General features: G+C 44.9%; 2 protein-coding genes and 1 long non-coding RNA gene across 3 annotated transcripts in view; 2 read left to right on the top strand and 1 right to left on the bottom strand.

Annotated features, from left to right (window-relative positions):
* MOB3B (MOB kinase activator 3B) overlaps positions 1-15,850 on the bottom strand; it is a 204,614-nt gene that overhangs the window by 188,252 nt on the left and 512 nt on the right. The window lies entirely within an intron of this gene.
* On the top strand, positions 3,730-5,482 carry LOC107184669. Its single transcript, XR_001515563.1, has 2 exons — positions 3,730-3,857; positions 5,091-5,482. It is a non-coding gene; the product is annotated as an uncharacterized LOC107184669 (long non-coding RNA).
* IFNK (interferon, kappa) lies at positions 10,474-11,165 on the top strand. The gene has a single exon (XM_006773731.2). The coding sequence runs from the start codon at positions 10,539-10,541 to the stop codon at positions 11,163-11,165; it is 627 nt and encodes a 208-aa protein (XP_006773794.1). The 5' UTR covers positions 10,474-10,538.

Genomic DNA, 15,850 nt, shown 5'->3' with positions numbered 1-15,850 from the left:
GATTTCTTGTAAGGAAAGCATGCTTTATTGAAAGAAAAAAAAAAAAGACACCAAAATGAATCATTTCCCTTATTTGTATAGCCTTGGAAAAGAAATTAAAACTATTTTGTTTCAACAATACTTCTTCTGCTCTTGAGAAAAAGAAAAGATCCCCACTAGAAAGCTGCCTGCGGTTGACAACTCCAATTCTCTTCAAATGGATTTTTAAAAATCTCTAATGGGTATCTGCACTGTGTCATTTCTGTGCCAACCCAAGCCCCAAGCCAACTCATACCACTGCTACCACATTTTGATTGCTAGACTCTTTTTCCAAATGGATCCGAGGCAGGGCAGAGATGGGCTAGCTGCTCACCGACTGTTCCCTCTTCTTCCTGGGCACATGGCTGGACTACACTTCCTGGCATCCCTGGTACTGAGCTGTGACTATGCGACTAAGTTCCCACCAGTGGGATGTAACTGGAAGTGATGTGGGCCCCTCCAAGCCCAGCCCAGATAACACTCCTCTGCACAACCCTCCAGCTCTTGCCCTTTTGTCCCAGCTTTTAGAAGATAAACCCTGAAACCTTGGAAGCCACATGGGAGAGGGCAGAGCCACAAGATCAAAGGCATCTGTGGCCCTGGTCACTGCTTGGAAGAAAAGCCCACTACAGCTCAAGTTACCTCTGTTCCACACTTTACATGCTTCCATCATGCGTGAGCCATTTCACATTTTTCGATGTGTTTGTTACAGCAGCTGGTGCCTGAAGCATCTGGAAGTCCAGAGGTGTTTGCAAAATTATGGAGTACTGATAGATTATTGTAAAATTATGGATCTAACCACTGTGTGCCAAATCAGATACGAGCTCATTAAAAAAACACAAATAATCTAAAACTAAGACTAGCCTCTACACTAGGAAAACCATCATACACGTCAAAAGCTTAAGAAAAATGTTGAAAACTTTGAAATATAGAATCTTCTTTTCATTTATTTAATCTTTCTGTGGCACAAGAAGAGTCTAGTATTAGTGACAAGAACGTCTTGATTCAGCCTATTAAACAGCAGTGCATCATGGGAGTATAGTTTGTGTCAGAGCATTGGGACAGAGGGACATTTCTGACAATTAGACATTTCTAAGATTTTAAATAAAATCAGTTCGAGAGGATTGGAGTGGTCAGCTATAAGCTCTTGTCTATATTTAGTAAATAACAGATTAGCATCACTTTCTTAACTTCAGCATTGTATGATTATATTCCATTATGAGAGAACTACAGATAGTAATCCATGACTGATCATAAAATACATCGTTTTATTTAAATGTCAAAATGTACAGGGATATACATTTGTTCTGTGTACCCACAGGAAATACAACAGGGGACAGTCTCAGGAATTTAATCCTCAGGTTAACCCTGGGAAATTTAAACCTCAGCTCCAACCTAAGTCCAGTTAAGTAAATTATTTATTTTGCTGTCCAATGTATGAGACCTAACCTAGTTTAAGGCCATCCAGTTAAAGATGTAATGCCAAATGAAATTACGTACTGGTTATCAAAAAAACAATCATGTCGATACAGTACAGACCTTATAATCCAATGGATTATCAATGGCACATCTGGAAAACTACCTTTGATCATCAAAGATGTGATCCAGACTCAGATGCGTGTTAAGTAACTTACTAAACATATCTCTCAAATCAGTCTATTCTCTCCATCTCTACGGCTGCTACCTTTATCTAGGTCACCACACTCACCTGACCTACTGAAGCATCTGCTCTCGACCAAATTGTGTCCCCACAATGACCTCCTTACAGCACATGCCATTTCACATTACTCTCTTGCTTAAAATTCTCTCATGTGTCTTCATTGGTATGAGAATAAAACTGGAACTCCATCTTGGCCCGCCACCCTTACCCAATCCCAACCTATCCTAGTGCCAACCTCCCCACTCCCTTCCCTCCAACCCAACTAATCTCCTTTATATTCCTTGAACATCCCAAGCTCTTTTCCATCAGGGCTTTGGGACTTCTAGTTCTCTCTGTCTGAATGCCCACCCTCCAGCTCTTTACATTGGTGATGTTGCTTCATCCTTCACATTTAATTCACGCCATCACCTTCCCCAGTTACCCTCTTGCCCTGTTTATGTCTTTCACAGCACTTGTAACACCCTGTACTTTTAATCTGTATTATCTGAAAATCTGGACACTCTATGGGGACATGAAGCTTTCCTTTTCTTTTTTAATACCTTGTTTTAGGCATCATATCCTCAGAGACTAATGGATACATGGATGGATGGCTGGATGGATGGATGGATGGATGGATGATGGATAGATGGACGCAATGTATAGGCCAGTGATGGCAAACCTATGACACGCGTGTCAGAGGTGACACGCGAACTAATTTTTTTGGTTGATTGATTTTTCTTTGTTAAATGGCATTTAAATATATAAAATAAATATCAAAAATATAAGTCTTTGTTTTACTATGGTTGCAAATATCAAAAAATTTCTATATGTGACACGGCACCAGAGTTAAGTTAGGGTTTTTCAAAACACTGACACGCCGATCTCAAAAGGTTCGCCATCACTGGTATAGGCAGCACTTTTAGCATTCTTTGTCCCATGTACCATTCATAAAAACCTGTATTATCACATTTGACAAGAAGTGTTACTGCTCTATCCCCTGTCCTGGTGGGGATAGATTCCTATTCCAATCCCAATTCCTTTCAGTTGTTTCATTACTCAAAGAAGCTTTTTTTTTTAATTTACCTTTCTGACTGTGTCTGTGCCTTCAACACAGTCACAATGATTTCCTGCTCCTCAATAAGGAAAGCACACTCGATCTTGTCACAGACACATTTATCACACATGGATCCACCCTAGGCCCTGCTGACATGTGCTTGTTTGTTTGTTTCATTTTAGCCAACCTCGTTAGGACTTTAGGTCTCACAGCGTGAATTCCTCGAAGTCAGCCTGAGCACACGCCACATGCAAATGCCGGTGCTTTCCCAGCCTCCTCGGTATGAAGGTAAACAGTTCTATTCCCCGAGGTTCAGGAATGCTTTAATGCCTAGATATGCCAGCACTGTATTTAGGACAGCGTCGGTGGCATGTCAAATGTTGGACCATTAAGAATGTCAGTAGACACCACCCCCAGAAGAGGGCCATCCGAATTTCGGTTCTCTTAATTCATCTCTCTTGGGAATACAAAGAAGTCTTTGCTCTGGGACCATCCATGTGGCCCTTCACAGTTTTCCTCTAAATATCCAGGTTTTCAATATTGATAATCCCAAGAGGATGTGTCTTAATATTTCATCACCTATAACATTTGGGGATACCAGGCTATCCTGGCTTTGAATTTTATGATTCAACTTATGAAAAAGCCCTTTCGGGGGGAAACAGTGTATCTCAATGTAGAATGGAACCACAGGCCACCTCCTGGAGTTTCCACATCTAGGGCTGTGGCTCTCAGAGGGGACAGTAAATGAACCCCAGGACTCTGTGCAAGCCCAGCGCACGTTGCCGTGTTGTGTGTGGCACTGGGTCAACATGACAGCATGATAGCTCGTTTTTCCTGTTCTGACTTAAATGGAGGAGAGTCGTTCGTACAGATAGTTTCCCCAAAGCTCCTCCGTAGGAATCACAGGAAGTACAGGGCTGGGTCTGGGTGGGGGCTCTGGGAATGCCAAGGCAGGCTGTCCGCCAGCGCCTCTGAGGATGCCAGCGTGTGTGACCACGCTTTTCCCCACTCTGAGCCACGATGAAGAAACGCTCACTACTCCAGCTGAACTTCTGAACTCCAATCCAGAGCTCAACATGAGAAAACTCAACAAGCCCCTACGGAGTGCCTGCCAAGGACATTGCCTCCATGGAGGGAGGTTATGAGGTGCAGTCCTGTCCCCCACGTGAAGGCAGAGGTGGTGGAGGTGGTGATGTTACCTCATAAGGAAGTGGCTGGTATCTTTACCCAAAAAGTCCCATAGTGCTCTCCTCTTATTATTATTTTTAGATATATTTTTATTGATTTCAGAGAGGAGGGGAGAGGGAGAGAGTCTAGAAGGTGATTGCATGCCCATACTATAATAAGTATATGTTTTGTTTTTAAGAAACAGCAGGTCAGGGCAAATGGACAGACAGGCACATCTGGGAATTGCGGTATCTCCATCACAGGCCAGAGTCGTCCACTAAATCTAGGCTAGGCCTGGCTGGGAAAGGAGCTGATGCTTATCACGCTGCAAAGACTGAGCCTGCAGCTGACACAGCCAGGAAATGAGCAAAAGCAATTGGAAAAGAGAGCTATCCGGACTCCTAAGCTACTCAAAGCGATCCAGGGAGGACTCAGAAGCAGATTTTAAACAGCAGAGTGATACTGCCTCTAATAAACCCCTAAACACACTAGAATGATGGGCTGCCCGGGGTGCTTTAGAAGCCGTGAGAATGTGCTGGTCCATCAGAGCCCTGTGCGTAAAGAGCAGTCAGAGGCTTAATTGTTCAGTAAGCAGCTGTGTGGTCCAGCCACGGCTCCCCTCGGGCTCTGCCTCACCTGCTCCCTCAACAAATGGCCTTACTATGTGCATAGCACTGTGCTAGGCTTCTGACTCAACTAGAAGAAGCCAGTATCTGGACAGGGGGTCATCATTTGGAGGTGGAATGCAAGTTCTGCAGAACAAGATGTTGAGGGCCATCCCAGGACACCCCAAGAAAACTGGCATCTCTACCAGCTGGAGCTTCTATTTAAAAAAAAAATATATATATATATGTTTTTTATTGTTGATTTCAGAGAGGAGGGGAGAGGGAGAGATAGAAACATCAACGATAACAGAGAATCATTGATCAGCTGCCTTCTCTATGCCCCCTACAGGGGATTGGGCAGCAACCTGGTCATGTGTCCTGACCAGGAATTGAACCGTGACCTCCTGGTTCATAGGTGGATGCTCAACCACTGAACCACACCAGCTGGGCAGTGCTCTCTTCTTGAAGGCCCAAAAGAAAAACCTTCCCAGGACTCAGTATCAAGGAAAGCTCTGCTTCTACTGGGGGTTTAACCTTGTTACTGGCTTGTTCTGTCTTTTGGACACTGTGATGACTTTAACAGATCATATTTTCTCTTTGCTTCTAGACAGATGTGCAGCCCTCTGCAATGATGACGCTGGCCATTATGAGGCATTCTCCGGCCCTAGCTCTACCCCTGACTCCACTCCGTTTACTTGCACTTGCTTTCCCTCAACTCTGATTTAACTACTTTTTATTCTCTACTATTGTGTATCTTCTATAAGCTGCTTCAAGTCCTTTTGTACACAGTGGATTTTGCACCACCAGATCCTGTAAAAATACAATGTGGCCTCAGGTTTGAATCCTGACCTGTCAGTTATGTGACCTTGGGCAAGTCGCTTAATATTTCTAAGCTTTATTTCCTCCTTTTAAGTTGAGGATAATGGCATTTACATTACATAGTGGCTGTGAGAACTAAAGGTAATTTACATAAAGACTTGGTACTTTGTAACTATTAAATAAATAGTATCCTTTATTCTTATTAATCACTGGGCAGATCGTTGCCAAAGAATACCTAAAGGCAATGTGTGGAAGACAGGGTCCCAGACCCACGGGAAGTGTCACGTGACAATAGAGGCAGAGATTGGAGTGACGCATCCACAAGCCAACAAACACCAAGGACTGCCAGCCGTCACCAGGGGCTAGAAGAGGTGAGGAAAGGTTCTTCCTTAGCAGGTTTGGAGGAAACATATTCCTAATGATTCCGCTCACAGCCTTCTGAGAAAATAAATTTCTGTTATTTTAAGCCACCCAGTTTGTGGAAACTTTCACAGCAGTTCTAGGAAATAAATACCTCCCGCAACTCCTTTTCTTAGACACCACCCCAAACTCAGGCATTTCTCAAACATTAAAAAAAAAAAAAACCAAAACCCTAAAACTTGGAGCATGTGAGTCTTCTGTCAGTCTAAAAGAAGCTCACTTAAATTTTTCCATAATAATGCCTTTTTTGTTCTTTATGAATGTCAAGAAACCTGATGACCACATACAAGATGATAGTGATTAAAAGAAGACACTGTCCTCATCTATGCAATAGAGGCAACTCCTTTTAAAATATTTATCCTAGACAAGTGGACATCCCTGTCCATCACCCACTCCACGCCTGTCATTCCTTTCTAGACTACAGGCACTCTCTGATGTGGTCTGGGAAGAAAACCCACATCTACTGCAGGGTAAAGTGGAGGATTATTCTCGAAGGTGTTACCTTTCATTGCCAACGTCTGAAACATTATGCACTCAGAAATGAAATCCCCATTGGGGTTCAAATGGACCAAGAGAAACCATAGTGTGACAAACACATGGATGGAAGCTGTTCTGGGAATCCCAAAACTGAGGGTAGGTTTTACTGATGCTGTGTACTCATATATTTGAATCCTTACTCCACCATGTTAAATTCCCTTTTATCAGGGATCATTCTCTTAGAGCTCAAAAGACTCCTGTGTGGGAAGTTCCTATAGGTATAACCTGAAGCTGGGCTAAAAACAGAACCAAGAGTAAGTTTGCCCCAAGAGTCGCTCTTAGGGTAGTATGATACAGTAATAGCTCATCGGAGCATTTAAAACAAGAAGTGGCACTATTGGGGGTGAAAGGGGGAGGGATGATCTGAACATGTCTCAGCAGGTGAGCCTCACAGGTTAATACCCAAACTTGAAAAACATGAGAAATCGCATGCAGTCTTTTGTTCAACAAGCAGTTAGTCTCTTACAAATGGATGCCATGAAAAACAAAACTAAGGCACATGTCTGGCCTGCAGGGAAAGATACATGAGTCAACGACACAATGCAAAACTATGTGTTACCACCAGAGTAGAGGTGCTCGCGACCTAACCAGCCCCAGGGAATCCCAGAGAATAGCAACGGGAGTAAGAGAGGACACTGAATGGACGCTGGTGCTTCCATTTGCCATTCTGTGGACTCAACTGTTCTCAACCCCTGACTTTGTCCTACCCGGACCCTATACCTCAACTAAACCCCAAAATAACTTCCCTGTTATTGACATATGACTTCCTTGGAGTGCAGCATCCACAAGCCAAGGAACACCAAGGACTGTCAGGCAGCACCGGGAGCTAGTCATCCAACAAAGAATTATTGAGTACCCACTGTGTGCCAGGTGCCAAGATAGGATCCAGGTCTGGTGACCCATTTATCCTGGGCCTCAGATTCACAAAGGGTTTATCATGTAGATTATTTATATTCTTAGCATATAGACAGTCACAGAGATACACTTACAGGATTAAACCTCAAAGCATACTACACTTTTTTATAATCCTGTCCTGGCAATTAAATATATATGCAAGTCGCCCAACACCCAAGCCACACATCATCCATGAAAGTGACCCAGGTCTCCCCTGATCTCTTAGGGGTCTGCTGGGCACTCAGAGGGTGCAGCCAACAAGCCAGCTGTTGCACTTGCACTCGCAAAGCTTAGTGTTTGGTGTGGAGACAGATATCAAGTAAGGACACCTAGTTAAACTGATACCCATAGCTACTGCCTGGGAGGACAGGGCATGAGCGGAGGCTTAGTTGACAATCCTGGCTCTCATGTATCTGAAATGTTTGAATTTTTACAATAAGAACCTATCCAGGTGTTACTTGTGTAGTCATTATACATGTCTACATCTGGTACATCACTGAGAGAGAAAGAGACAAGGGGACAAGAGAAAGAGACCAGGTGTTACTTGTGTAGTCATTATACATGTCTACATCTGGTACATCACTGAGAGAGAAAGAGATAAGAGAAGAGACAGAGGAGAGGCTAATCCCAAGGCAGGAAACAGGAGGAATGAGAGAATGCCTAGTTCAGCCGTGGGCAAACTATGGGGCCCACGGACCGGATCCGGCCTGTTTGAAATGAATAAAACTATTGGAAAAAAAGACCGTACCCTTTTATGTAATGATGTTTACTTTGAATTTATATTAGTTCACACAAACACTCCATCCATGCTTTTGTTCCGGCCCTCCGGTCCAGTTTAAGAACCCATTGTGGCCCTCGAGTCAAAAAGTTTGCCCACCCCTGGCCTAGTTGATGGAGCTTCAGGATGGGTCTCCAGGGTGGGTGTGGTGCTAACAGAGCTGCACACAACTCTGTGGTGGCTGTTGTCCCCACGTCCTGTGGGAAGCACGGCCAGACACGGACACAGGCATCCCATCTCTGAGCTCTCTGCTGGGCCCAATCACCTACTGACCCCAAATGAAACGAATTACACTCCAGTTCTGAGTAACATGGATGATCAACATGTTACTCCAACATGTTACTCTCAAGTGCTGGATTGAAACTTGCCTTTCCACGAAGAGCAATGAATCTTACCCGCAGATGCCAAATGCCCCTGAGCTGAATCACAGTTATCTCGTCTAGACTGAAGTGGCTCATTGATATTCTGTCAAACAAATTGTGTCCTGCCCATTACTATTCACCGTGTGATCCACATGCACTTCCCACAGTTCCATCAACAACACAGCAAGCCTGCCAACCAGCTTCCCCTCTGAGGAGAGCTTGACCAATGTAAATAATCTCAAGACATCACTAGAGAAATGAGAACAGAGATCAGGGAAACAGTAGCCATGGCCACACACAGCCCACTAGTGACAGGCTGGCCAGTTGTGACACATTTCGGCAAGAATGTTTCCTTACACTGTGTTTCTTTTCACTTTTATGATTATATTTTGAGATATATTCAGAGGGGATGGCTTTTAGGAACAGAGGTATGACTAAAGACCGATCATCCAATAGTGCTTCTGATCAGAGTCACTGTGTGAGTGTGAGTGTGAGTGTGTGTGTGTGTGTGTGTGTGTGTGTGTACTATTTTGTGTTAACATGGCAAGTTCCCCCTTTGGAGTGCACATGGTTGTTAGGAATATGTACACAGTAAAGCCAGTGCAGAGAAACACAATTGAATGCACCTGTGCACCAGGTGAAGGCTGGCAGAGGACGAGCCTCCCGCAGAGAACTTCATGTCTGACTTCTGCTTTATGAGGTCAGTGGAAGCTTGCATGGTGGAGAGGGTTGCCAAGTAAAATAGGGAAAACCCAGTTAAGTTTCAATTTGGAATAAACATTGAATGATTTTATAGGTACATCCCAAATATTGCCCGGGTGTTCCGTGTTTTTATTTGCTAAATCAGGCAATACTAACGGTGGGAAAGATATGCATGTCAACCAGCTTTCTTCTTTGTCAATGAATATTGTCAACATTTACAGGACTTGGGGAATGAGGTCCTTGCTCCAGGGAGGGCCTATCAATGACTCCTCCTCCCTGAAAGACTCGAGCAGGCCTGCTTCTCCATCACAGACCCCTGGAGGTCCTATACTGTACCTTACCCCTCCTTCTTCAAGACCTTGCCCAGTGACTGGCATGTGCTAGGTGCTAAAACTACAGTTTGCAATAAATGAGGACATGATGTGGAATGTCTATAAAAGCAGAAAAATTTGGGTGAAGGAAATAAAATGACAACACTGTACATGGAAGAAAATACAGGGAACTTAAAGATGGTTAACAACAGCCATGAGTTAGAAGTTGTTATGTGAGGTATACAAGAAGGTGTTGCCCTCAGATGTGCTTTGCGCCTTATAGAGGCTGTGTGTGTACTTACAAATATACGTGTGTATTTATATAAACATATATGGTTTTTTAACGAAAAGTTTCAAGAATAGTACATTGAATTCCCATGTATTCTATGTTCAACTGAATTGTAACTGAGTCTTATTAGATGGAAGCCCTGGCTCGGTTTTAAGTAAAGGAAGGAATAGTCAGAAAATATCAACATTTTCTACCCCAGCCAGTTGCTCAGTGGTTAGAGCGCCAGGGCACATGAGGGAGGCAACCAATCGATGTGTCTCTCTCACACTGATGTTTCTCTCTTCCTCTCTGTCTCTCCAACCTCCTTTCTACTCTCTCTAAAAATCAGTGGGGGGGAAAATATCCTCAGGTGAGGATTAACAACAACAATAAAAGAATATCAACATTTTCTAAAGGCAACAGAAAACCCAGCCAGGTTAGTCCTTTATTTGATAAATGCCACGATCGACTGACCAACTGTTTTGTTTTGTTTTGTTTTATCTTTTGTGAGGCCTGGAAAAATCACATAAAAAGAGAAAATATCCAAATCTAGAAGCTTAATTTAACAAGATTAGCCTTACAATCAAATAATCATAGTCACTTGGTCAATGTCTATGATTAAATTCTTGGAGGATCCCTTTCTCTTATGTCAGATTGGTGGGTGAGTGTACAGAGACACAGCCTACAGTTCTTTCTCAAATACTCTGCACCAGTCTTGTTACTATGATCTATAGTACTGGGATGGATCATCCAGGCTTCTAGGAATTTCCAAAGTCAATGTAGTCACCCAAAATGAAAAAAAAAAAGCCTCAGAGGTAAAGGAAAGGGGCCGAAACCCTGAGAACCATACAATGACAAATGAGAAAACTCCTCCCCACTGAAGATATCCAGGTGTATAAAAGGCATGCAACGGCATACGTAGACCTAGCACAGCGCATTATGAATCCTTCGGCTCAGAAGAAAAATGAACACCCAGCCTGACGTGATTCGAAAGTGTGTGTGGCCGGCGTGCCTCATGGGCCTGTTCATCACTGGCACGCTCTCTCTGGGCTGTGACTTGCTACATATTCATCTTCGTAGAGTCACCTGGCAAAATGTGAAGCTTCTGACCAATATGAGCAAATCATTTCCTCTGGAGTGCCTACGAGAAAACAACACTTTCCAGTCGCCCCGAGAGGTCCTAGCATATAGCCAGCCTCTTTTGCACAGAGACATCAAGGGGGTCTTCTATGAAATGTCCATGCTGGCCTTCAACATCTTTGCTCAATGCACCTTCCAGTCCACTGGGGAAGAGAAACACCTGGAACAAATCCAAACCGGACTTGATCAGCAACTGCAGTACCTGGAACAATGCTTGAAAGAAGAGAAGGGAAATGAAGACAAGGAAGAGATGGAGGAGGATGAGAAGAGACACCCGGGAGCTAGGACCCCCCAGCCCAGCAACTTAGAACTGAGGAGGTATTTCCACAGGATAAGAAGTTTCCTGAAAGACAAGCAGTATAGTCACTGTGCCTGGAAGATCGTCCAAGAGGAAATCAGAAGATGTTTCTACTACTTTCAGACACTCATAGAACTACTCAGAAGGAAATAAGGTAGATTTTTTAAAAACTAACATTTCATTTCTCTCCAAAATCTCCTCCTCCTTTATTTTCTTTTAAGAATTGCCAGGCTATTCTTTAAGCCTGCTCTCGTCTGGATTGGTGGTGGCGTATGTAATGTTTACTGTCTCTAAAGTTTGGCCTTGCAACATCAGCCACATTCACTTAAGAGAGGGAAGGCCCACCGTCCCCGGAGTGACCAAGAGTCTTGTTACAAAGTTTTTTGGTTTTTGTTTTTTTTAAATATATTTTATTGATTTTTTTACAGAGAGGAAGGGAGAGGGATAGAGAGATAGAAACATCAATGAGAGAGAAGCATCGATCAGCTGCCTCCTGCACACCCCCTACTGGGGATGTGCCCACAACCAAGGTACATGCTCTTGACCGGAATCGAACCTGGGACCCTTCAGTCCGAAGGCTGACGCTCTATCCACTGAGCCAAACCGGTCAGGGTTGTTACAAAGTTTTAAAGGAATGCTATTCCCTCTCCTGCTTCTACTCTGCTCCTCTTTCCTTTTTCTATTTTGTACGTGCTTTGAACTTCACCTTTCAACTTCACCAAGCCAATGGCTAGAGAATATGGATCAGAGAATGTCTGAAAATGGAACACCTCAATGACTGAGCCCTCTTGCTGCCAGGTTGTTTAGTCTGAAGTTCAACTTGTTTAAAGAGCTTATACAAACTTCCATAATTAAAACCCTCCCTTTCTCTCCCTGCTCTCAAAAAGAAGGAAAAAAACCCACAAAACTTGAAATTTCTGGCCCATTTGTTTCTCAGCTTGGTTTATTTGAAATGGTATGAAGTTTGTAGGAGAGCGAAGATCCACTCTCTCGTTTGGGATGGTTGAGTTAGAAACCATTAAGATCCTGTTTAACCTTTGGGAGCCCATGATTCGAAGGCAGATAGACAGCACTGTTCATTCCTAAGGCATATTATTTGACTTCTACATGTAAAGGGGTGGAAAATGATACAGAAAAGTGTAGTATCTGACTTCATTGTTTTGTGTGTCTGAAATGAAAGGCCCACGGTCATACTATGGTAGAATTTCATATTGTATTTTCCCAGTTAGAAGATCACTTTCTCCATGTTAAGTAAATTATTCTAATAATACACAACACTTGAATATATTTTATCTCTTTATAAGTTATTTTGTACCCAGATTACCTAGATTATTTACTTAAAGTTTCTTATGTGGTCCCTCATCTGTATTAATCCACCGTCTAGCTGAAATGAACTTTCTCTTCCTCTTTCTCCTCCAACCCATTTCAGAATCACCTGTCTATCTTCAAGCAAGAACTCTAGCATCGAGGTTTCGGCTACACAAATTCACAAAAGAGGGTAAAATGTACCTGGGTCAGCCCCTGGGAGAAATCTCCTGCTATTTGTTTTAACAGTGTGCTGCTAAAGTGCTTAGATTCAAGATTCATCCAAGTATAGGACTCAAACAGTACAGCCACACGGGAAGTCTTATGCTAAAACTGAGGCAAACTTCAGTCAAAAAGTTAGAATAATTAAAAGAACAAGTTGTGCATCATGGTATGCTGGTTATCAGTGGAAGGAGCAGACCATAAAATGAGTTAGTATCACCCACTCAATAAAACATCTTATCAACAGAATTGTTCTACAAAAAAAACCGAACAACACGAAAACAATAGTACTACAAGCTGTAAAGGAGTTGGGGTGTGCAAACTACTTAAGCAGAAAGTATGCACTTGGATTTTCCATGAATTGCTCTAACAATGCCTTTGCATGGCCTCCCTAATAACTCTTCTGGGATTATGTCAGTTACTTTAGTAATTTATGTTTGTAGTCTTGCCAAATGTTTGCTGTACAAGAGGGAAGAGATCGTACAGGCAGGGGCAGAAGTCAGAACAGAATGCTTTTGCTAGGAGCACCTCTAGATGGAAAAAAAAAAAACCAAGGCCACTGAAAAACAGGTAAGGACACAAACTAGTATCTTCCCTAAGGAAGAAACACTAACAGATAATGTGTTTCATCTCATTTAATGATTTTTAAAAAAAGCGAAAGGAGACGACAATAAGATACTCCCTTCCCATCTGTCTGGCAGAGATGAAAAAGAATACTACAGAGCAGTGGTTCTCAACCTTCCTAATGCCGCGACCCTTTAATACAGTTCCGCATGTTGTGGTGACCCCCAACCATAAAATTATTTTCGTTGCTACTTCATAACTGTAATTTTTCTACTGTTATGAATCGTAATGTAAATATCTGATATGCAGGATGCATTTTCATTGTTACAAAACAAACATAATTAAACATAGTGATTAATCACAAAAACAGTATGTAATTATATATGTGTTTTCTGATGGTCTTAGGCGACCCCTGTGAAAGGGTCGTTCGATCCCCCAAAGGGGTCACGACCCACAGGTTGAGAACCGCTGCTATAGAGGGTGAGAGGGGTGTAGGGTATAGGAAAGACCCTCTGTCTATTGTTGGGGGAGGGTCAGCTGGCACAAGTCCCTCCAGGACAATAAGGCAATCAAATATCCTAAAAAGGCAGCAGCTCCTCCGACCTAGCTCTCCTACCTCCAGAAACTTATTCCATGGAAATAATCGGAGAAGACTGTTCCCCAGAGCATTGTTCATCATATTCCTCCTCCCTTTGTTTTCATTGTCACCTCTCTGTAGTTTCTATTTTCTACAGTAATTTTTGAGGGGATCTCATTCTAAAATTAAAGAAACCTAGAAGCTTATCTTCCACTACAATTACCCTGCGTTCCTTGTTGGGGCAGCTGGGACCAGCAGTGCCGGGCCACACTGTTAAGGACGCCTTTGGGCACTTAAGAGCCTCCCAGCTCTTGTTGCCGCTTCTCTCCTGCTGCTGTGGCTGCTGCTGCTAAATTTCAAACCTTCCTCGGGGACCATTTTCTTCATGAAGTGTTTGTAAAGTGCCTCAGGTGCTTCAAAGATTTTACTTTTTTCTTTTGTTGATGCCACTAGTAAAACCCAGAAAGGGCTGGAGAAAGTGCTCTATGTGTCCACCTTCCTGATTAGCAGGCTCCTTTGTTCTTTATTAAGAGTAAGCGCCTCCCCTACCCCCCCAGTGTCTTATGTCCACTGGTTATGCTTATATGCATGCATACGAGACCGGGGGAATGCCAAGGGGCGGGGGGAAGGAGACATATGTAATACTCTTTGTAATACTTTAAACAATAAAAAAAAAAAGGAGTAAGCGCCAAAGTCCTGTTGCGTCAGGTAAAGGGGAAACTTCTAGATCTGCAGAGACAAGTGCACTTAAAATGCCCAAGTAGGTACCCAGGTGGCAGGTGTTCAGATGGAACCGTCCCCCTTCCCCTGGCTTGGGGTAGGGATTAAAAGGTGGGAGATCAGGGGCTGATTGGCCATCTCACAGGAAACACCGGTATAGGTATGGCTCTTAGTATCTTAGCAACAGGTGCACAGACTCCACCTCCTCACAGACAGAGCCCCTTCCTGGGCACCCTGAAGGAGGACCCTGCCTTCTCAAAGGGGTTACTCTGCTTTTGCCCTAGTTCCTTAATTAATAGCCCACACTCACTAAGAACAAGCACTGCGTGTGAGAACCTAACTTGTGAGGGGAACGCAGGACAAGAGGGCCACCCATCATCCAGCGGGCGCCACCCGCAGGGCCGCTCCGGGCCAGTCCCAGAGGTTGGCGCTTGGAAACGCGAACGCTGCCCGGGCGGCATCGGCACTGTGGCCTTCGCGTCGTCCTGTTCCAAACGCGGCCAGGGCTCTGGGATTTACACTTGGGACCCTGAGCGCAGTCAGCATTCCACGTTCACTCTGTAGGGGGCCACCTCCCCGTTCCTGCCGAGCGAAGGTTTGAGGCGCCCTGGGTTCTTCCCCTCCTCGTCCTCTTTAAGGCTACTCGCCAGCTCTCCAACGCTGGGAAACTCCAAATCTCAGAACCGGGGCTCCCTGCCGGCCCGAGTGCCCCGATCCCCGCCGGCTGCGGAGACTGAAACCCGCCGGAACCCCCTCCCCCCACAACGACACCCGGGTTGGAGCGGGGCCTCGCTGGCACTCTGGAAAGCGGCACCCCCTGTGGGCCCTGCGCCCTCTGCGGCGCGCGCGGGCTCCGATCTGAGAAATGCGCCCTGGGCCACAGGCGGCCGAGGGGGCGGGGAAGGAACAACTTTCCCTCCGCCTTCCAACCGCAGGGCCGGGGTGGGGCGGCCTCGCCGGGTCGGGATCCCGGGCGCGAGCGGGCCGGGCGGCTGGCGTGGGGGCGGGAGTAGGGGCTTCCTTGTCGCCCCTGCCCCGCCAGATGTTGGAAAGCACACAATAGGGGGGACGCGGAGAAACAAAAGGCCATTCGCAGTGGGGGTCAGGAAGGTGGGTGCCAGGGCACTCTGAGGAGCTCGGGGTCTCTGTACTTGCTTAGCAGGAGCCGGGGGCGGGCCGTTTACCCTCCCGGGAGGGGTCCCAGGGCAGGGAGGAACAATCCAAGGAAAGTTAAAGGGTTTTCACCTTTTTCCTCATAGAGGGAAAGGGAGGGGCGGGATTGCAGACTTTTGACAGTTGTCGGCCCTGGGGTTCCGCGGGATTTGTAGGTCCTTTACACACCCTTTCCCCCCAAAGAAGCATCCACAGTTCAGGGGCGACCGGGCGGACGCAGCGCCGTTCCCCTCCGCAGCCCCACGCCGAGCCTCTCGCTAAATCAAGGCGCCCCGAA

Source organism: Myotis davidii, unplaced genomic scaffold (genome assembly GCF_000327345.1).
Source record: "Myotis davidii unplaced genomic scaffold, ASM32734v1 scaffold987, whole genome shotgun sequence".
Classification (NCBI taxonomy): domain Eukaryota; kingdom Metazoa; phylum Chordata; class Mammalia; order Chiroptera; family Vespertilionidae; genus Myotis; species Myotis davidii.
The sequence above is the reverse complement of the archived record's forward strand: the minus strand, read 5'-3'. Positions and strand labels throughout refer to the sequence as shown.

Coding starts and splice junctions, on each gene's coding strand:
- IFNK (XM_006773731.2), top strand. CDS start 10,539: ATGAACACCCAGCCTGACGTGATTCGAAAGTGTGTGTGGCCGGCGTGC.